This window comes from Phialemonium atrogriseum (genome assembly GCF_030411735.1).
Source record: "Phialemonium atrogriseum strain 8032-3 unplaced genomic scaffold QBC33scaffold_22, whole genome shotgun sequence".
Taxonomy (NCBI): Eukaryota; Fungi; Ascomycota; class Sordariomycetes; order Cephalothecales; family Cephalothecaceae; genus Phialemonium; species Phialemonium atrogriseum.
This window is the reverse complement of record NW_026848159.1, coordinates 517880-539363: the sequence shown is the minus strand read 5'-3', so window position 1 is coordinate 539363 and position 21484 is coordinate 517880. Positions and strand designations below refer to the sequence as shown.

Genomic DNA, 21484 nt, shown 5'->3' with positions numbered 1-21484 from the left:
GCCGCGGAGGGGCACGAGGCTGTCGTCAGGCTATTGCTTGGCACAGGCAAGGTCGAGATCGACGCAAAGGATGGAGATGGCCGGACGCCGCTGTCATGGGCTGCCGCGGAGGGGCACGAGGCTGTCGTCAGGCTATTGCTTGGCACAGGCAAGGTCGAGATCGACGCAAAGGATAGAGATGGCCGGACGCCGCTGTCGCGGGCTGCCGCGGAGGGGCACGAGGCTGTCGTCAGGCTATTGCTTGGCACAGGCAAGGTCGAGATCGACGCAAAGGATGGAGATGGCCGGACGCCGCTGTCGCGGGCTGCCGCGGAGGGGCACGAGGCTGTCGTCAAGTTGTTTAAGTCCTACTCCTCATCCTCATTTTAATCCTCTATTATTTCTCTCATAGCGTGACAGAGGAGGGGTCTGGGGGACGCCGCAAATATATAGTTGTCTACTCTATTCTAGTATCTTCTAGTACCTTCTAGTACCTTCATGCACTCAGTTAGAGAAACTAGGAGAGGGAAATCTGGGCCAGCTTGCTAAGTAGACTCGCTGAGACAGTCCATGTCAAGAGCCCCAAGAGAGTCAGCTGCTTGTCAGCCAGCCGCCACGCGTAATCAGCTCTGGTAACGATCTTCGCGTCTGGTCTGGTTTTCTGGAAGGATCTGACTAGGGCACCAATGACTTGAGAGTCTGGAAGAAACCCAGCACGCGTAGGAACACGCGTGTCAGTTGGACATTAAAGGAATCCTGGTATTGGCATCGAAATTTGTCAGGAGCCAACCTGCATACCTGGTAAGGCCTCTCTTTCCCTTACCTATTCTATCGTCCTGCATTGAATCAAACAACCCTTGTATATACGCATGTCTGTAAACTAGCCGTCCTAGTCTGGAATTATGCCTCGTATGTCTATTGAAGCTCCCGAATAAAAGCAAAACTTTGACTCAAACAGTTAGGCTTGATCGCTTGAGGCTGAGGTTACCCAACAATTACCTCTGTTCCTTATTGCCCCGGCCAGGGGCGGTGCCGAATCGCGCATTGCATGGTATCTAGTGCAACAATTTTGCCATTGGCCGGAGTACGACGCATTCGAACTGAAAAGAACTGAAAGGGAAATTGAAAGAACCAATGCTGAGGGGTCTGGTGTATTCATCAAGATCCGTTGACATCCAGGGCGATCCGCGGCGGAGGATCCGTCTGAGACCAGGGTCCTGATTGAAGGGCGGTGCACGTCACGTGCGAGTTTTGGAGGAATCAGAAATTGGCACCACCAATAGTGAGACCGCGTCAAGAAACCATATCTCTTCCGCACGGCACTGCAAACTGTGAGCTCCCGGCGTTCCGGTCGACTTATTCACTCGTTGTAGCTCCTTTATCGGGGCATCCACTCACTTTAAAATATCCTCGATCCTTTTTCGAATCCAATTGGAGCGCAATTCCCAGCAATTGGTCCCTACAATTGGCCTCTTTCATCATGCACGCGTCCAGATATATGCTAGCATCAACATGGCTGCTCCTCCAAACGGCCAATGCTATCCCAGCCGCTTCCAAGGTTGCCAGAGCTGCAGCGAACCCGACGGACCCATGGGTGACGGTGGAAGAGTCCGGCCAGCCGAAGACAGTCACTCCCGTCCTGACGACGATTAGTGGCACCCCAACCATTATCTCGGGAGCCCCCAATGATGTGACCGGCACCGTCTTTACGCGGACGAGCATGGGCGAGGTGTCCACCCGGACCGGCGACCCCCCGATCCCGACAGCGACGGCGACCGGTGGAGCTGGCTCGTTCCCCGTTTGCCACAACAAGGACGGCGACAAGGCGCCGTTTTGCTTGCCTACTATGGGTACTTCCCTCTACCCGGGGACGACATATTACAGTAAGCGGTTGCCTTATCCCGGTCTCCCATATCTTACCGCCTCATCCTGACTGATCCTCCCCCTTCTCCTCTAGTAACCTGGGACCCGACATTCTTCAACGGGACCAACACGACCGTCGAAGTCATCGCCAACTATTTCAACACCAGCACGGGCGACATAATGGACCAGGCCTACTCGTGCAAAACCACCGCGGCCTGGTCCTTCTGCGCCTGGACCGTCGACTCCAAGATCCTGACCGACAAGTCGACCAAGGCCGTCAACATCTCGCTGAGCATCGCCGCGCTGCAACCCGGCGCCGGCGCCATGACCCCGTTCACGGGCCCCACCGTACTCGTCACCAGGCCGCCGACCTACCTCCCGCCCAAGGCCACGGCCCCGACGGGGCCCGCGCTGTACATCGGCCTGCCGACGGTCCTGGGCTTCGTCGCCCTCGTCCTGATCGGCACCTGCCTGTGGAACCGCCACTCACGCCGCATCGGCCTCGGCAACATCATGAGCCGCTCGCGCCACGGCTACGGCGTCGGCAAGAGCCGCCGCCAGAGGATCCGCCTGCCGGGTAGGGGCCGCCGCGAGCGTAAGGAGCAGGCCATCCGCCTAATGGACCAGGACGGAGGCGCCTCCGCCGCCGGGGCCGCGGAGGAGGCGCGGCGGCACGAGTACCACGACACGCCGGATCCAGCGGCGGCAGCGGAGGGACATGCCGCCCGTGGAGGGGCCACCGGGTGGCGCCAGGAGGTGCCCGGCCGGGATGAAAGTTTCGACTTCGGTCTGCCGCGGAGGGATAGCGATGCCCTCGGTAGCCTGGCCGGGACGCCGACCGAGGATAGGCGTATGGACCTCGGACACCCTGACGGGGGCAATGCCTTCCGAGATGAGCTGAGTCGGCAGGATAGGGAGAGATGGTAGGTGACTGCTTTGCTGAAGGGGGGCCGCGACGGGGACGGGATGTATCCTCGTCTAGCTGGAGGCCAGGCTGCGGGGATGTTGATGATTTTGGACTGAAACGGGGAAGCATATGAGAAACAGCTGTACGATTCCCAGAAGTGGTGTGTTGAGAACGAGCAGGCCGGTAATCTACACCTAGCTCCTAGCTCGCAGTTTTCCCAGAGAGCGCAAATTTGTAATCCTTAATGATAACCATGATATTCCTCCTACCAAGGGGCTTCCAAGTTGCGTTGAGAGATTGACCTGGAAGTACGGGGCTTCATAATGACTATAGTATCCCCTTTTTGTCGCTGAATTTACAGTCTATCAAGCTTATCTCCCCAACATCCCTCTGTCAACACCATGACAGCTCGTCGATTATTCAGGACCCGGGATTGCCGAAGACAATAGTACCGGGTTCTCTTATGAGATGCAAGATTATGGACAGTGTTCAACCTGGAGTTCTAGCTCAGACCAGGGCAACAGATCTGCCTGGTGAGGGACAGCACCCGTGCGATGTCTTCACCTTAGACGTTGCAATCCAGATGCACTCGTACTTTGTGATATATCCATGCTACTGACTCAACTCGTCGGACCGCCAGCCACACGCCCCGGTGTCGTTCAGAGTGGCAGCCCATCTGATCTGAGGGAAATGTACGATATCCCTCGACAGGAAGGACAGCGAGATCAGACCTGCGTGGTTGGCCTTCATACCTAGGCTAGACACTCCCCGAAAAGACGAGAATCGGTATAGGTTTGTCATAAGGGTCTCCCCGTCAACGGAACAATCGGTCAGAGTCCGAGGCAAGATAACCGGGACTTGCCCCCCAACCTCCCGGGAGGCAATTGACGGTCCACACATCCTCGGAGCATCGAGAATGATGGCCTGGGCCCCATACTAGTTCCTCTCAGAGGCAGGACAGGCGTGGAGCCTGGTGGCTATCTTCCTGCCTCGAAGACAATTCCGGGTTGGAAAGACAGGGTGGACGAATGCCCCAAACACCCCCTCAATAGTTAACAGGATAAGGGTTGAGGTAGAAGTAGGGAACAGCCGTGGCGCTAGATGGCAGAACCTGCGCAGCTACCTTTTCTCTCGCTAAGAAACCCCCCAACACCAACACCCCCGGCGTCCAAAGGTGAAGAGAGGTGTGGTTGAGAATACGAACGAAGACATCTAGCTCGCCGGACGGACAGGGCTTGGACCAGGTACGTAGCCGTCTTCAACTCTCAACGAGGACTGGATCGAAAGGGTAGAATCGGTTGACCAAGAGAGAGGAGACGAGGAGCTTGAACTTCAGGCGACCGTCAATCCCGGATGTTCCAGCAAGCCAGATAAAGAAAGGGTAAAAGACAAGGAACAGTTCCGGACACCCGTTCTTGCTCGTCACAGTTCCATGTGGTGTTCAGGGCACGGAGACACATTGAGAGGCTTGGCTTAAAGTCATCGTATTTTGTCAAACCAGACACTACAAAGCCTGCCTTGCCAGGACACTTGATCCCCCAATTCCCATCCCTTCCAAAACAAACAAAAAGGAACACGAGTCTGTCGAGTTTGTAATGTATTTTCCTCTTCAGGGCGCCGTTGCGCCGATCTCCAACCCCTTGTCGAGGCAGTATGCCGACCCTTGATTCGATCCAATCCATGATTCCCAGGACCCTGGGTTTCGAAGGGTAACGATGATAACACCCCCTTCCGTTCCCTCGCATAGCCAGAAAAAAATACGTGTTGATACCCAAGAAATCGCCGTGTTCCCCTAACTCCTTCACGTCATAACTCCGTCGCTGATAACCCCCAAGAATGTGATGAAGAACGTCAAAAGTGGATGGCAGCGGGTGACACTACCAATAAGCAAGTGATAGGAGCCTTGGCTCAGTAACTGAAGTCGACATTACCCATTTGTGGATTGACTTTATCGTCTTGTGAAGAAGTGCTTGTCCCGCTAACGCCAGTATCCGAATTCGACGTGGTAGTAGTGCTGCTCGTCCGGGCCGGTTGGAGTTCGTGTGCTTGTTCCTGGGGCTGGACGCCGCTGTCGGAATATCCAAAATCTCGCATCTGCTGGAAGCTCCAGCTCGGCTCGAACCGCTTGCTGTTCCAAGCGTAGTCGACTCTCTCGTACATCTCGTCGATCTGCTCCAAACTGATCTTGCTTGTCTCGTAGATCATACACCAGACAAAGAAGACAGCAACGATGCAGAACGCCCCCCATACGAAGAAGATTTTGGCGCCCATATCGGCATAGCCTTGGCCGGTCTCGACCATGTACGGGGTTCCATAGGCGATGCCAAAGTTGAGGAGCCAGTTCGAGGCAGTCGAGATAGACATGGACTTCGCCCTGACCTTCAAAGGGTAGATCTCGGACGTGACGACCCACGCGACTGGGCCCCACGAGGCAGCGAAGAAGAAGATGTAGATGGCAACAAATGTGATGAGGACCTTGTTGGCTGTGGTTGGCATGGAATCTCCAACTGCGGTGGTAAATGAGGCAATAAGCAATTGGCAGATGGCCATTCCAATGGCTCCGATAATGAGCAGGTTTCGTCGACCCCAGGATTCGACAACGAGCAGACCAGGGATGGTAGACACGGTGTTGATGACCTGCATGATGACAGATATCTGGAAAGGATTGGAGACGTTTGCTCCGTTGAAGAAGGTTGTACCATAGTACATGATGAAATTCACACCGGTGAGTTGCTGCAGCATCTGCAGGCCGCAACCCGTCAGTGTCCGCCGTCCGAGGTGCGGGGAGCCGAAGAAGATGTCCTTATAGGTATCGGGACCTAAGGCTAGTTCATATTCGTGGTTGGCCTCGATCTCGGCGAGTTCTTCCACGAGGGCAGGATGGGTGATGTCAAGGCGGCGAAGTCGACTAAGTGACAGGGCAGCGGCCTCCTTTTGCCCGCGCTTGATGAGATATCGTGGTGTTTCCGGGAGGACCAGTAGACCCAGCGCAAGGACACAGGCCCATGTGAGCTGAAGGCCCATGGGGATCCGATACGCTGCGGACCCATCGATTTCGTAGGTTATGATATTAACGATGGAAGCCGACAGCAATCCCACGGTAATAGATAGTTGGTAGGCGCAGACTAGAGTTCCTCTTATCCATTTCGGCGCCATTTCCGATTGATAGAGCGGTACGAGGACCGAAACTGTTCCAACTCCGACACCAGCAAAGAACCTATTTGGTCCCGCGTCAATCCAAGACCGCACTTCGCCAAAGGAATACGTCGAGAGGGGATGGCAATACACACCTTCCAACCAGCAACAAGGGTATGTTATGGGCGCAAACCTGGAATATCACGCCGAAGCAGAATACTCCCACTGAGGCGATGAGAGAGCGCCGCCGACCGATGGTATCGCCCGAGGGAGCGGCGAGCAAGGCGCCTAATACGGTTCCGGCGCTGAGCATGGCGACGATGATCGAAACTTCGTCCGGGGAGATGGCGAACTCGTGTGTTTTCGGGTCGATGTAGCCGGTTGTGAACTGCCTCACGAACGACTTCATTGCGAGAATGCCGTTTATGGACCTACGACAACGGACGCGGGTCAGCCTTAGTCCTCCTCCCAGTATTCCAACGACCTCCCAAATTCCTTTTGCAAGAGATCGCGGTATTCTCACCCTGTATCGTAGCCGAACAGCATCCCGCCGGTGGCCACGAAGAGGCCGACCATGATGGCGGGAGCCGACGAGCCGGCGACATTATCGGGCTTGTGCCAGCCCATGGCAATCGCCATGGTGACGGTAAGGGACGGTCAGGCCAGGATCGTTGTGTTCGTTGGCCGATGATGTCGCGAGTTGACTCGACCAGATGTGCGGTCGACCATTTGACGACGAGCAAGCAGCAGTCTTTTGCCTGGGTGCGGGTAATATGAGATGGATTGGATTAGGGAAAAGAGTGGAGAACAGGGAGGGAAAAATGGCGAGAGAGCCCATCGCACTTTCTGGTCTTCGTCCGGGGGAGCGCGCGCTGATTGGCGGACTGTCCCAATGGTCCATTGTCACCCTCCAACTCGCTTCCCCTTAATCCACCATTCCTCTTCCGTCAGGTTGGCCTGCCCCCGGCCCCTCCCAAGCCCGCTGCCGAGCTTGCTAGCCATTCTCCACCTAGTCATCAAGTCTCATGCAGGGAAAGGATCCATATGTACTTGATTGGTACCGCACTATTATGGTGGTCCTGTTCAGCGAAGCTTTGTTGGCACTTCAGGTGATGCTAATGGCAGTCGCTTTTCAAGTAGCGCACCCCGCGTGGACTTTTAAAGGGCAGTTTTCCGTTGCTTGCTCCCATAACATGGAATACGGTGCATGCAAGACGTTAAACCAACCTCGAGCTTAACAGATACTACGAATCGGCACGAAGTTTGAGTACTCCTAGGCTCACCAAGCAAGGCACTGGGCGAGGCACTTTCGGCCTTCGCATGGGATGCTGAAGCGGGGATTGAAGGCGGAGGCGCCTTATAAATCAGTACATCTGAAGTACAAGAGTGCCTACACAGGCGGAAATAACTATTTGTATTGCCAAGGTACCTCTCATATCGGGAGTTGCAGCCAATTGGTCGATTGTGGACGCCGGACGCTTACTGTGTGTTGGTGCACACTGCATAGGAGACACTAGGTACTACACGATCGTGGTCGATCTCTGCCTAACTAGCCTAGCTGTGCTTCCCAAGTGTGGAGGATGAGGCATGATACTTCCTGGTGGGTGGTAACTTTGGGGGATGTGTGGGCGGTCTGATTGACCGAGCTGACTGTATGAATGATTGAACTGGCTGTATGAAACGGCGCCTCTAACCTCCCACCCTCCCTTCCCCTACGCCGTAGGAACCTCCATGGTAGGAAGGTTCAGGTGCCTGGCGGAAGCCAAAAGTCGCACCATTCCTAGCCACTTCATGCACTTGACTGGCTCAATGTTAGTTCAGGGAGGTAAGACTGTTCTCTCATGAAGCAGTCCAGTGTGCCAAACAGCGGTGATGCGATGCGCAATGGCTTGTTACTGGCTGCTCCAGGCAAGCAACGATTGCTAATAAGTACCCAACCAGGACCGCGTTTCTCCTCTGTTTGTGGCGTGTTGAACTGGACGCTTGCTTTCCCCCTGGCTATCTTTGTCATGGAACCAGTTTCTCGAGACCAAGGATGCAGGTCTCGAGGCTATTGCACCAAACCTTCTGCCCCAGACGGCTACGAATAGAGTTAAAGTTATCGTAGCTCCGCCCAGCTGAGAGAAAACCGATCCATGGTTCTATCAAATGCGGGCTGAGAAGCCCGGGCCATCCCTGCGGCCGGAGTCCTTTGAATCCTACCAGATCAGATGGGAGGAAGAGACAAAAAAAAGCAACCCCCCAATCACATCCCTCGCGTGATGCAGCTTTCAAATTAACAAGCACCACACCCCCCCATCCGTGCCCCTTCGTTCGAGCCACGCTCGGTGCCGTCTTCCCTCGCTTGTCGGGTGCCGAACCACATCGGTTGCCCGCGCACCGCTTAATCGTTTGGATTCCCCCCGCAAGACGCTCTCTTTAATGTCCTGCTGGGCTACGGCTGGAGTTTTGGCACTCCCTTTCCCCGCCAAAAAAAAAGTCAGCGAGGCCTCTACATGTTCGTGACATAAGAGTACCAGAGCGGTATTTGACGGCTCTCGCTGGATGTTGTTGCTGCTGTTCAGCTGGGCTTCATAATACGTAGTTGTGACGTTTGGTCTCAGTTGGCGCGCTCGCTGGTTTGCTCCCCAGACGGGAGAAGAGGGGCGGGCTCTGGTGGGGACACACCCACCATTTTGCTAGGCCTCCTCCCGGTTCTGCCCCAGACTGTCTTGCTTCTTTTCGAGCCAAGAAGCTGTCACAGAGTCTAATGGGAGGACATCGTGAAGCATGGGAGCAATGGCATGCAACTGGATCAGCTAGATGGTTATTAGCTTTGATTCTGCCTCTGCGTAGTCCGTACCCGCATCCTGTGTGTGTTATCTCGGCGTCTCCCTGTGCCGGTATTGGCAGCACAAAGCTAGTTGGACAAGGCTAAACGTAGGTGGTTTAGGTTGAGCAACTTGAGACTTCGCAATCTCGGGAGGTTCATGGATGTCAACCGGTGTACCGCAGTATCTATACAAAACTCAGGCAATTGCCCCTTCCTTCTTGTTTCTAACACAAAATCCAATTCACCCAGTACCGGAAGCTATCAGGAGTACATACAGCTCTAAATGCGAAGCTGCAGGCTGCAATGAGAGACCATCTCAACTCGAGTCATAGCCAGCTTCTCTGTCTTGTAAGCCAAAGTAAAAATAAAAAATAGTACAGTCTCCCTCCCGCACTCAGATCTCCAGTGTCGGCGTCTGTCCCTTTACCCGTCCGATGACTTGCTCCGGTGCGTATTTGGGGATGACCTCGTCGTCGTGCAGCATCTCAAACTCCTCAGTAGCATCCCGGCCCATGAAGTTAAGGATCGCCTGGGGACCGCCCGGGTGCTCGTCAAGCCAGTTGGTCAGGTCCATAACCACGCCTTTGACCACGACCCAGAGGTCCTCCTTGGTGTTGTGCTTGGCGACCTCCTCCATGGTGAATTCCTTCTCGGGGATGGAGAACTTCTTGGGCTCGCTTGGCTTGGCCGCGGGCTTGCCGCCTTCCGTGGGAGTCGGCCCGGCGGCGGCGGTCCTCTGGGTCGTCGGAACCTCTGAGCCGCTGCCTGATGATGACCACTCTACCGAGAACTTGCCAGGCTGCGACGGGTCAATGTGCAGGGCGATCTGGCCGAGGCGCTGGGCGGCACCAGTGCTTCCCTTCAGCGCCTGCTGGAAGAGGTAGTTGCTTGCCGAGTCGCCGGCGACACGACCGTAGACCACACAGCCGAGAAGGGATGAGCCACCGAGCCGATTGGCACCGTGGACGCCGCCAGCGAGTTCACCACAGGCAAAGAGGCCTTCAAAGGGCTTCTGCTCCATGTCAAGGACCTGGGCGCGGTCGTTGATCTCAACACCGCCCATGGTGAAGTGGAGCACAGGCTCCATCACCGAGACATGGAAGGTATCGTCGATGTCGAAGGGGCAGCTCGTGAAGTATTTCTTGCCCCACGGATCCTTCTGCTTGCCGTCGGCGATTGCGTTGTACGACTGGAAGGACTTTTGGAGGTGCTCCGGTGAGCAGCCAATCTCCTTGGCCAGCTCCTTGCCGCTCATCTTCTTCATCAGGCCACGGCCAGAGTAGTGGCGGGTGTGGAAATCGAGGGTATTGGAGGCCTTCGAGTTCAGGACCAGGCGAATCGGGAACTTGCCATTGTCCTTCTCCTTCCACATCATGCCCGAGACATAGTCCCGGTGGCCGAGCTCGTCGCAGAACCGGTCGCCGTCCGCATTGAGGAGGAGACCGCCCTCGCCACGGAGAGCCTCGGCGGCAAGGAACTTCCACTTGGAGCCAGGGTCCTTGGGGTCTACCAGGCCTGTGGGATGGACTTGGACCTTGTCCATGTCGATGCCGTTACCGCCAATGGCCATGACCATCTTCTGACCGTCGCCAGTGGCGTGGGCGCCGTTTGTGGTGGCGAGACCGAAGGTATCCGGCCGGTGCTTCTTCAACAGAGAGCTGTCGCTGAAGTCTGCGGCATAGCCACCAGTTGCCAGGACCACGGGCCCATCCAATGAGTGTGTCTCACCGCCGACCTCGTATGCCACACCGGTAACGGTGTGTCCATCCTTATTGAGGCTAGTGACACGAGCCTTCTTAATGATGTGGACTCTGTCGGGCTCTGATTCTGCCAGCTCCTCGAGCCTCTGCATCAGGGCGTAGGTGATGGCCATGCCGGGGAACTTTGCATCGTGGCCTCGGTGGGTTCGGGGCTGCGAGTGACCACTGACTCGAGTTAGAACAGAAGAAGCTTTAAGGGACGGGGACGGGTTGGATGGGATTTGCGACTCACCCTAACCGCGAGACCAGGGTCAGGTCGAGGTTAAAGACCTCCTGGAGCCACTCAACGGCGGCGGCGGACTTGTAGGTAAGCACCTTGATGAGGTCCGGCCTCGCCTTGTCACGGGCGGACTTGAGGGTGTCATCGTAGAATTGCTTGACGCTGTCCTGGATACCGAGGTCGACCTGGGTCCTTGTCAAGGCACCGTTGATTCCGGATGTGGCTTTTGTCGAGTTGCCTCCGAAGAAGCCCTGTTTGTCGAGGACAACGACGTTGCCGCCGGCCAGGTAGATTGTGTGGGCAGCGCTGAGTCCGGAAACTGTACAAGTCACTGGTTAGCGCATGTGAAGATATGACAGCATTGCGGGGTCTAAGCCAGCAGCGCAATTGGGGGAGACTTACGGCCACCACCGACGACGATAACTCTGGGTGCCATCTTGACTGATTACTGCCTTGGAGGTGAGGAGGCAATGACAAGAGAGCTTGGGAAAATGTATGGAGAGAGATTGATGTGTGGGAGAAAAATGAGAGAGAGAGGGAGAGTCAGGTCAGAAGGAATGTTGGAGTAGATGCTCGGCCTCTTTTAGCTGCCCTTTGCGGTTTGAATTACTGACACTCTGATTCGTTAGCCGAGGTCTAAAGGCCCAGTGACAGGGACTACAACAGTAGGGGTTTCCTCCGCAACGTGCCATGCCGTCATGATGGAACTCACCGAGGGTATTTTATTTGCTTTGATCCCAGAAACATGCGCGTATGAAGAATCAACGGTGCACTTGTTCTCCAATTTAAGCACGAGGCGGCCAGCTAACCCTTGATGTTACTTTTTGAGAACCGGCGACTTCTCCGAGGGCACCCCCCCGTACCTCGCAGGCAGATTGACCGAGGAGTCCGGTCGCTAGGTTGAAGTGCCGAGGCTTAATGCACACTATTTGCACACTAAAGGCAGCACAGTCTCAGTTGCACTATGGAGCTCGCACTGGAATCTTTAGGTCTGATTAACTCGAACACGCTTCATGACGAGACGCAGGAGAGAGGTGGTATCTAAGCATCCAACCAGCGCCACCCACCGTTCTTCACATGTGACGGACGCCGGCTTCTCCGCCGCCAAGATCACCTGCACCACTTTACCCCAGAGTCAGATTTGGCGAGTCAGATGATCCAACACCGGTCGTCTTGCTTTCTTCAGACGGTACCTATCCATACTGGCATGTGAAAGTCGTCGGCTAAGGCAGCCCACGGGAAATTCTACCCCAGTTTGTTGCCCAGACTGTTGTCCTTGGACTTACCATAAGTCCATATCATGAGTCCATAGCGGTTCACGCCTTGGGCCAATAGGCTCCAATCAATAGGACCATAGGTAATGCGGCGCCTTCAACGAATGTCACGTGCCGTATCAAATGACACTGCCATACGTCATGGTATCACCATCGCGGGCCGGTTAATCTTGGGCAGGTCCAAGTTTTGTTGAAACTCTTAGCAAACCCTGTTAGCTACCTGTATTTCGGTGCACGACACTGTTTCCATCAAACCTTTATTCGTCCCATAGTAGACCCAGAATGAGACTCGTGTCTTTTTTTGTCTTCGCCCTGAGCGCCGTGGTCTCTTCACAGTTAGTCGTCGTACCCCTCCATCGAGGTGGGAGAGGCTTCGCCGGCCCTCAGATGCCACCAGGCCTCAAGCTCGACCCAAATCAACGCCCAATCGTAGAGTCTTCGGGACACGGCCCGGACTCTCCCTCCGCGGGAGGTTCCAGTTCAGTCATGCTCTCGGACGTGATGGGCCGGGATCGGAGCATCAACATATTCGCCGGCATGACACGCGACATCGGGTCCGTGTCCCAGCGCCTCGAAGATTCGTCCAAGAACTCGGTTGTTCTGGCTCCCCTGAACTCGGCCATCGACAACCTTCCTAGGAAACCCTGGGAGGACCCGGAAGAGTACAGTGCGCTGGGCGCGAATGCCTATGAGGGAGAGGAGGGTTACGAGCGGGCGCAGAGGAACCTGCAACGGTTCGTCGAGGCGCACATAATCCCCCTTCACCCGTGGCCGGAGGGCAAGAAAGTCAAGCCTATTGGCAATGATAGGGAAGTCTGGTGGGAGGAGAGGGATGGCACTAAAGTGGTATGTCAAGTCGTCGTTATTCTTCCGTCGGAGCGGTTGCTAACACGCAGGGATAGATCCAGCCAGACAATATCGAGGTTGTCGATGTTGCGGGTTCTGTTGCGAATGGTCAACTGGTAGGGCCCCCTCACCCCTCCCCCTCCCCCTCCCCCTCCCCCTCCGCTTTATGGTTTGCAGCTCCGCTTCTTGAAAGATGCTGACCGTGTCACAGTGGATTCTGAAGGGTGTACGAAACTACTGATATTCGTCTGTCCGAGACGAAATGGTTCGTGATGAAGCAAAGCGGTGGTTAGCTGTACGTCTGTATTTTGCCTCAGGTTCATTGACACCATTGGCACACCGTTATGGCTTGCTTTCCGAGGGACATGGATAACACTGAATGGCGTTGGGTTTGGATCATGACGGGAATTAGTTATCGAGGCTGGACCAGACTCTAATGATTATGAATGACGGGGAATGGAAATATACCTACCTACTTGATAATTGTCTGCTACGTATACAGCTTCCACCGCCACCACAAGACTAGGTAGGTACCTACCTACTCACCAGGCAGGCCAGTTGCCTTGGATAATTACCAGCAAAGTGGTGGGCTTGGAATTTCCATTCATGGAGGATTAGAGTATCTAAAGGGCAATACCGCAGCATATACACCAAGACTGTCTGATAATTTATTGACCTTTGCTCTCGCTTCTGCCGCAGGGACAGCTGCATTGTGCTTAGAAGTCTAAAGGATTACATCTATTGCTGTATGCATCAGTAGGCTGCTTGAGAAGAAGTCAGGTTTGTGGTGAATTGCATCGACCAACGGCGCAAGGGGAATGAGTGAATAGGTACCTGGGAAAGGTACCTTATCGCGGAACTGGGTGGGAAAATGGGTTCTGCCGAAGTGGGTCCTCTCTTATCGGTGGTCGGCAAGTCCCGTCTCTGTCAGAGAAGAAGATCTGCTGCAGCTCCCAGAACTGGCATCACACACCAAAGTGCGCCTCTCCTACTCTCCTATTCCTCGACCCGCAAGCAGTCCCGGCCGCGTTTGTCTTTAAGGCATTTGAAAATCCTTACTTCAGCATACTCCTTCTTAGGTTTTTGAGGCATTCTATGGTGCAAATGCAGAGTTGACACGCGCGTCAACCTTGTAAGCTGTCCCTCCCCTTTCGATCCCTTCGTCTTTTTCGCCCAGTCTACCCGCCTTCCCCCGCAATCTCCCTGAGTTGCCGCTCTATGCTACAGCCTGGGTCGCGTATTTGGCTGCAGCAAAATACTGATTGGGATGCAATGAGCACAGGTCTATTGGAACTATGAATTCGCAAGGGCTTCACGGCGGCGCGGCCTTCGACCGCGACCGTGAGGTTGACGAGCAGCGTCATCGGGCAGCCCTCCAACAACAGGACGAGATAGCACACCGGGAGCGCGAGCAGACTGAGCGACAGCACCGAGAACCATACCAGCCCAGCGCTCCTCATCACAGCAGTGCCGGCTCAATACCCCTCCACCAGCCAGTTGCCGCGCGCATGAACTCGATCCACAGCCCCGGTGGCCTTCTCGCAAACCACGGAGGCTCAACCCAATCCATGCCCATGGGCCCTCATCCTGGCCCTGTCTCCAACTTCGGGGGCCCGATGCATAATGATCCTGGCCGGCCTTCACAGCAGCACCCCGGCCCTCCTACCGGGCCAGGACCTCAGCATCAGATGTTTGCGCCACTGGCCCACGCCCCCAGTGGACCCAACAACTCCCTCGGCGCGTCGAACGGCCCGGCCTCCATCTTTGGCGGACCCTTGCAGCAGGATAATGCTCGACCGGCGGCCCAAGACGGTGCTCGGGTGATGCAGCAGATTCCCTTTGGTTCGGGTATGGGCGGCGGCGGCGGCCACCCGATCCCACCGGCGGGGCCTGGGGGAGTACCTCAGGGCCAGCAGCCCATCTTGAATGTGAGTGTTTGAGGGCCTCGATCGATGCTTTGTTTGCCGTGTCTTCGGGTGGACGTGCTGACAGATGTAATGCCCAGGACGCGCTGAGCTACCTTGACCAAGTCAAGGTGCAGTTCCATGAGCAGCCAGACGTGTACAACAGATTTCTAGACATCATGAAAGACTTCAAGAGCCAAACGTAAGCTGCGCCTGGTAATATCGTAGTCATGGCTGAGTCGCTGACTTCGATAGCATTGATACCCCAGGAGTCATTAGTCGAGTTTCCGAGTTGTTCGCCGGCCACCCGAACCTGATCCAGGGCTTTAACACCTTCTTGCCGCCAGGCTATCGGATTGAATGCGGGCTTGAGAACAACCCGAACAGCATCCGCGTGACGACGCCCTCGGGCTCGACAATCCACTCGATCGGTGGACCAAGGCCTGTCCCGCCAGAGCCAAGCCAGCCAGCACCTGGTCCCACGCAGGCATATATCGGCCAGCGCCCCGGGGTCTGGCAAGTGCAGCAGCAACAGGTGCAGAATGCTGCCGAAAGCCCCGAAGCCAACTTCAGTGTTCCTGCTCCCACCGGCCCTGCCCCCTTTCCTGGCTCCAGTCAGAGTGCATCTTTCGAGGGCAACAGTCCGAACCAGCAGAGGGCGGTACCCGCAATCCAGGCCGGTTCTGCTGTGGGCCTCGCCCCTGTACCAAGGAATGCGCATACTCCAACTCCAGCGGGTGGTCAGGGTAATGTGAACGGCGGTCCTTCGCAACAGACCACCATGGAAAAGCGTGCCCCTGTCGAATTCAACCATGCTATTAGCTACGTGAATAAGATCAAGGTGAGTGCGGTCTGAAAACCAGCTATACGAAAAAAAATTCGATCCCTCCCCTCCGCTCTGAGCGAACTCTACCCCTGTTACTAACCTTGACTTCCTCACTCAGAACCGCTTTCAGGACAAGCCAGAAATCTACAAACAATTTCTCGAGATCCTCCAGACCTACCAGAGAGAGCAGAAACCCATACAGGACGTCTATTCTCAGGTGACAACCCTGTTCCACACCGCGCCAGATCTTCTCGAAGACTTCAAGCAGTTCCTCCCCGAATCTGCCGCCCAAGCGAGATCAGCCGGCGCTCGGATGGAGGAAGCAATCAACCTAGGCGCTGCCGCCGCCGCACCCTCTCTCCAGCCTGGACAGCCTACGCGGGATGGGCCAAAGATGCCCCCTGTAGGGAATTTTGCGCCGCCGGCGAGCGCTGGTAAGGAAAGCAGGAAGAGACCTCGACCTGAGAAAGCAGCCCCCGCCTCGACAGCTCCAGTCTCCGAAGTGCCGACGTCGGCCGTCCGAGGATCTGTCGCCGCTACCTCGAGTGGAAACAAGAGGGCCAAGCTGTCCCACAAGCCAGGTGTCCCTGATGGTCCACTCGTCGAGCCTACCCTGACGCCGATCATGCCCGAACCTCTTGGGCCGTTGCCGGTTGCAGCTTCGTATCCGGAGGACATGCACTTCTTCGATCGCGTCAAGAAGCAGATCGGAAACCGAACGACGACAAACGAGTTCTTGAAGCTCATCAACCTGTTCGTCACGGATCTAATCACCAAGGAGGCGCTCGTTCACAAGGCGAGTCAGTTCATCGGGTCTAGCCCCGATCTTATGAACTTCTTGACGTCCTTGCTCCAGTGCAATGGCGAGGATGAAGAGGTTGAGAATCTGCCAGGGGCACCCATTGGGCGTGTCTCCCTGAGCAACTGTCGTGGCTACGGGCCAAGCTATCGCCTTCTCCCCAAGCGCGTAAGTAAACATCTCTCTCTACCTTGTGGCTGGCATACTCTAACACCGTGTAGGAGCGTATGAAGCAGTGTAGTGGCCGCGACGAGCTGTGCAACTCGGTCCTTAACGATGAGTGGGCGTCACATCCGACCTGGGCATCCGAGGATTCGGGGTTTGTTGCCCACCGGAAGAATGGCTACGAAGAAGGCCTTCATCGTATCGAAGAAGAACGCCACGACTACGATTTCTATATCGAGGCGAATCAGAAGTGCATCCAGCTACTGGAGCCAATCGCGCAGCAGATGCTTACCCAGCCGGAGACGGAGCGAGGCACGTTCAAGATGCCATTCGCCTTGGGTGGCCAGAGCACCTCCATCTACAAACGTGTTCTTAAGAAGATATACGGTCCGGTGAAGGGTGGCCAGGTTGTCAACGAAATGTTCAGCAACCCGTTCTCCGTCGTCCCCATAGTCATGGCACGCTTGAAGCAGAAGGATGAGGAGTGGCGGTTCACCCAGGTATGCTTCACTCCCCCTAATCTAGAGGATGTGCTGATGACTAACTTTTTTGCTACAGCGTGAGTGGGAAAAGGTCTGGCAAAGCCAGACTGAGAACATGCACTTGAAGAGTCTCGATCACATGGGTATCCAAGTCAAGTCGAACGATAAGCGTACCCTCTCGGCGAAACATCTTGTCGATGTTATCAAGACGAGGCACGAGGAGCAGAGGCGCGCCCGAGCCGCCAAGGGCAAGACCCCACGATACCAGTTCCTCTATAGCTTCAAAGATCAGGATGTCCTCCTCGACCTCCTCCGCTTCATGAGCGTCTTCGCCACTGTGGGTGGCCAGCACAATGCAATGGAGCGGAGGCGCATCCTGGACTTTTTCGAAAACTTCATCCCTCAATTCTTTGACCTCCCAGAGGAGTTGGTCCAGGAGAAGCTTGCGGATATCGACCAGGATTCGGCCGAGGAAGAGGAAGACGAACCAACGCCGGCCGAGCTGACGAATGGGCGGCCTCGCCGCAATGGCAAGAAATCGGACCTCCTTCGTGGCGTGTTGGACCCCGGCCGCAACGGCAGCAGGTCGCGGACGCACAAAGAAGAGAGCGCCGCATCTGGCAGCAAGGAGACGACACCCGATGTCGGATCTGGCAACGACGAAGAAGCTGCCGATGCCGCAGAAGACGTCGCTGTCCCGGAAGTGTCCAACGACCGATGGTTGCCCACGGTCCCTCGGCCGACGATAGTCAAGGAAGCGAGGAATCGCAGGGATGACCATGATGGCGCCTTGCTCGACGTTGATGGCGAGCTCAAGGCAGACGCGCCATTCCCACGTTCCTGGTACAATTTCTATTGCAACCAGAACATCTTCGTCTTCTTCAGCGTCTTCCAGGCGCTATACAGCAGACTGGAGGGCGTCAAGAACAGCCCGGAGAGCGTCATTGAGCAGATCCGACGCGAAAAGGCCGAGAAGCCGGCCAAAGTCCTTGGCCTTGTCCGCGATGATATGCACTTCTTCGACGATGAAAATCCCGAGACCTTTTGGCCTCGCACCACGGAGCTGATCGAGGAATTCATCACCGGCGAGATAGATGAGGCCAGGTATCAAGACATTCTCCGGCATTACTATCTGAGGAAGGGCTGGACTCTCTACACCATCCAGGACCTTCTCAAGATCCTGTGCCGGGTTGGCCTCGCGTGCAACAACCCCGACACGAAAGGCGAAAAGACGAAGGAGCTCGTCAGGGAGTATCTGGCAAGCCGCCACCAAGAGGAGACGAGCTACCAGACCGAGATCAGCGCGCGCAAGTTTGCTGAAAAGTGCATCAAGGACGGCGAGATGTTTGTCATCTGTTGGGTAAGTGCAAAGCTCTGCTGGGCGTCTTGTCTGTTTTCTCCCCTCGCTAACAATCTACCTCGCCAGTATCCGTCCAAGAAGGAGACAACAGTCCGCTGGCTGCAGAAAGATGAGACCACCTTCTACACGGACGAGATGGAGCGTAAGGAGCAGTGGCAGTACTACATCTCGTCGTACATGCGCATCGAGCACACGGAAGGCGTCATTCGGTCACGACTCCAGAAAGTGCTGCTTGAGCGGAACCTCCCATCGGGTGCTAATGACTCTTCCGATGACGGTTATAAACCCAAGCCTCTGTTTGTCCACGAGGGCCTGATCCTGCGCATCTGCCTGCTTTCCTACAAGATCGTATACGAGAAGGACACTTCGGATTACTTCGTCTACAACACGGCCCACTTCGACTCGGCTGACGAGCGGAAATTCCACGAAGATAAGCAAGTCTTCATGAAGGAGGTCCGCGAGGAGAGGTTCAAGGAGAAGATGGTCATGAACAGCCCCTGGATGAAGAATATGAGCCAGGAGGAGGTCCAGAAGATGAATGAGGACTATCAGAAGTGGGCCAACCAGGGTGTCCCATTGCCTTCGGCACAGAGGCAGAGCGGAGATACGGCCATGACTTCCTAAACAGCCTCCGCGTGCGCCAACAGCTTCCAGCACAAGTCTACATCCAGCGTCGACTTATTTTTTTCCTTGAACTTATCACGACTTCAGCGCGATCTTTTGGGTTAGCTCATCATTGGACGTAACCATGTGCAACAAGAGGCTACACGGAACTTTGCAGGGTAGAGGTGGTGGCGGCGGCGGTGGTGGTGGTGGTGGTGGCTTGAGCCGTCAGGGCATGTTTTTTCCTTTCCAAGCCTTTGCTCAGGTATATTCGATGCAGGCGGTGAGGAGCCCAAGGGCAGGAGAAGATGCTAGGCGTTTTCCCCATTATGTACACTACTCCATGGGATGGAAGCGCTTTTCTTTCCCATTTTTCTTTTGAGACCGATGGATGGATCGATGCTGGCTTCATTTCTTTTTTCCTTTCCTTTTTCTCTCTCCTGTTTACTGATAACCCCGAGAGGCGTGGGAGGTCACTGGAGCACTTCATAAAAGATACCGCGTTATCCTAGTGCTAAAAAGCCACATTATTCATGGAATTTCCCATTAATTACCTATACTTTGGCAAGCTTTTGAGGATGCCCGTCGATGCAACGAAGTTGTAGACTTCTCGATAGTATTATGCATGAACGCTCCCATCCAGGCTGTCCCAGACACACACCATGTCGCTCCCCTGTTTTACTAGGTTCTTACCGAGCTTTCCCGCCCGTTCTATGTCCCACTCCACCAGGCTCACTGCAAGTTCTCGATGACGATGGCGGAAGCACCACCGCCGCCATTGCAGATGCCGGCGACGCCGATCTTGGCCTTCTTCTCGCGCAAGACGGTGGTCAGGGTGGTGACGATGCGGGCGCCGGAGCAGCCCAGCGGATGGCCGATGGCGACGGCGCCGCCGAAGACGTTGACCCTCTCCGGGTCGAGGCCGAGCAGCTTGATGTTGGCGAGGGCGACGACGGAGAAGGCCTCGTTGATCTCGTAGTAGTCGACGTCGCCAGCGGTCAGGCCGGCGTGCTTGATGGCCTTTGGGATGGCGAGGGCCGGGGCGGTGGTGAAGCGGGCGGGCTCGCGGGCGGCGTCGCCCCAGCCGACGATCCTGGCCAGGGGCTTGATGCCCAGCTCCTTGAGCTTGGCCTCGGAGACGAGGACGACGGCGGCGGCGCCGTCGTTGAGGGGCGCGGCGTTGGCGGCGGTGACGGTGCCGCCGTTGGGCACAAAGGCCGGGCGCACGGCCTTGAGCTTGTCGACGTTGAGGTTCTTGACCTCCTCGTCACGGTCGACCTTGACGGCCGGCTTGCCGCGCCCGCCGCTGACCTCGACGGGGGCGATCTCGGACGCGAAGACGCCCGCCTCGGTGGCCGCCTGCGCCTTCTGGTACGTCTTGATGGCGTACTCGTCCTGCATCTCGCGCGTGAGCCCGTGGTCCTGGCTGCACAGCTCGCCCTGCATGCCCATCAGCTCCTGCTTGCCGTACGCGTCGCGGAGCCCGTCCTTCTGCACGCCGTCGACGAGCGTCTGGTCGCCGTACTTGGCGCCCGTGCGGAGACTCGGCAGGTAGTGGGGGGTGTTGGACATGGATTCCGTGCCGCCGGCGACGACGATCGAGGCGTTGCCCGTCATGATGGTCTGCGCGCCGAGTATGATCGCCTTGAGGCCGGATGCGCAGACTTTGTTCACCGTCGTGCACACGACGGCTTCTGAGAGCCCCGCGTTGATGGCGCATTGGCGAGCCGGTGCCTGGCCGAGGCTGGATTAGGGGGACAAACACGGTCAGTGGGACTGCATGTAGAGAGCAAGGTATGGGTGGATGTACTTGGCCGAGAGCACGTTCCCGAAGAAGACCTCATCGACATCTTCAGGCTTGATCTGTGGGACTCGCTCGACAGCAGCTGCGAAGTTTGTCTGTCAGCGCTGGAGAGGGGGTTTTTGGGGATAACTCGAAATGAGAATGAGTGAAATCGTACCCTTGATGGCATGAGAGCCCAATTGGGTGGCACTGAGGCTCGAGAGAGAGCTGGGCAGGTTCAGAGGGTGAGTTCGTGTGTCCGTTTTGCAGTCGTGGGACCTCCCTCCGGATTCGGCGGTGAGGGGTATTGGGGTCAAAACTTACCCAAGGAATGACCCCACGGGAGTTCTTGCCACAGCGGCGATGTAGACTGGAGGAAGACCTGACATGCTGAAATTTGTGCGTATCGACGTGTTACCAAGTAAGAATTGAGGAGAAACCAGAGTCGAATCGAGGATGAGACCGTGGGAGAGTGCTCGTGGATATTCTAAGCGCCCAGCAAGGCCGCGTCTTCGCTCTTTCAGGGGTTTGTCTTGGTCCTGGACAAAATTCCTTTCACCGCTTTTCGCTGCATCAATAGCCAACCCTAACCCTTGCATGCATCAGAGGGGCAGCCCCGCCAGGAACTGGAGCTAGGCTTCTTGGCAGGCGCGCATCTCAGCCACCCACAGCCTTTAACCATCCTGGGCTGTAGCTATGGTAGCCTTGCAGACTGATGCTCTCTAAAATTTCGAAAGGCTGAAGCTCAGATCGACAACGACAACAA

The 21484-nt window shown here is 56.0% G+C and overlaps 7 protein-coding genes across 7 annotated transcripts; 4 read left to right on the top strand and 3 right to left on the bottom strand.

The window, feature by feature from the left end:
- On the top strand, positions 1-375 carry QBC33DRAFT_621874 (ankyrin repeat-containing domain protein; the record flags this gene model as incomplete). The annotated part of the gene is made up of 1 exon (XM_060432821.1): positions 1-375. A coding segment is annotated over one exon (369 nt), but the record flags the coding sequence as incomplete, so codon positions are not given.
- Positions 376-1299: 924 nt separating this feature from the next.
- Positions 1300-3065, top strand: QBC33DRAFT_188366 (uncharacterized protein). Its single transcript, XM_060422496.1, has 2 exons — positions 1300-1862; positions 1937-3065. The coding sequence occupies exons 1-2, from the start codon at positions 1460-1462 to the stop codon at positions 2767-2769; spliced, it is 1236 nt and encodes a 411-aa protein (XP_060281113.1). The 5' UTR covers positions 1300-1459; the 3' UTR covers positions 2770-3065.
- A 1592-nt stretch (positions 3066-4657) lies between these two features.
- QBC33DRAFT_456735 (general substrate transporter) lies at positions 4658-6523 on the bottom strand (the record flags this gene model as incomplete). Its single annotated transcript, XM_060424822.1, has 3 exons — positions 4658-5966; positions 6040-6315; positions 6408-6523. 3 exons carry the CDS (start codon positions 6521-6523, stop codon positions 4658-4660), a joined length of 1701 nt encoding a protein of 566 aa, XP_060281112.1.
- Positions 6524-9090: 2567 nt separating this feature from the next.
- On the bottom strand, positions 9091-11112 carry QBC33DRAFT_517480 (FAD binding domain-containing protein; the record flags this gene model as incomplete). The annotated part of the gene is made up of 3 exons (XM_060426191.1): positions 9091-10621; positions 10689-10995; positions 11079-11112. The coding sequence occupies 3 exons, from the start codon at positions 11110-11112 to the stop codon at positions 9091-9093; spliced, it is 1872 nt and encodes a 623-aa protein (XP_060281111.1).
- A 1014-nt stretch (positions 11113-12126) lies between these two features.
- QBC33DRAFT_546370 (uncharacterized protein) lies at positions 12127-13526 on the top strand. Its single transcript, XM_060428654.1, has 3 exons — positions 12127-12796; positions 12853-12912; positions 13008-13526. Exons 1-3 carry the CDS (start codon positions 12233-12235, stop codon positions 13035-13037), a joined length of 654 nt encoding a protein of 217 aa, XP_060281110.1. The 5' UTR covers positions 12127-12232; the 3' UTR covers positions 13038-13526.
- Positions 13527-13989: 463 nt separating this feature from the next.
- On the top strand, positions 13990-19127 carry QBC33DRAFT_546367 (uncharacterized protein). Its single transcript, XM_060428653.1, has 7 exons — positions 13990-14724; positions 14802-14902; positions 14956-15541; positions 15645-16493; positions 16547-16990; positions 17049-18332; positions 18399-19127. The coding sequence occupies exons 1-7, from the start codon at positions 14092-14094 to the stop codon at positions 18954-18956; spliced, it is 4455 nt and encodes a 1484-aa protein (XP_060281109.1). The 5' UTR covers positions 13990-14091; the 3' UTR covers positions 18957-19127.
- A 139-nt stretch (positions 19128-19266) lies between these two features.
- QBC33DRAFT_546366 (putative acetyl acetyltransferase) lies at positions 19267-21243 on the bottom strand. The gene is made up of 4 exons (XM_060428652.1): positions 21043-21243; positions 20897-20946; positions 20746-20821; positions 19267-20679 (listed from the first exon to the last, which is right to left on the bottom strand). The coding sequence occupies exons 1-4, from the start codon at positions 21105-21107 to the stop codon at positions 19668-19670; spliced, it is 1203 nt and encodes a 400-aa protein (XP_060281108.1). The 5' UTR covers positions 21108-21243; the 3' UTR covers positions 19267-19667.
- Between the last annotated feature and the right edge of the window lie 241 nt (positions 21244-21484).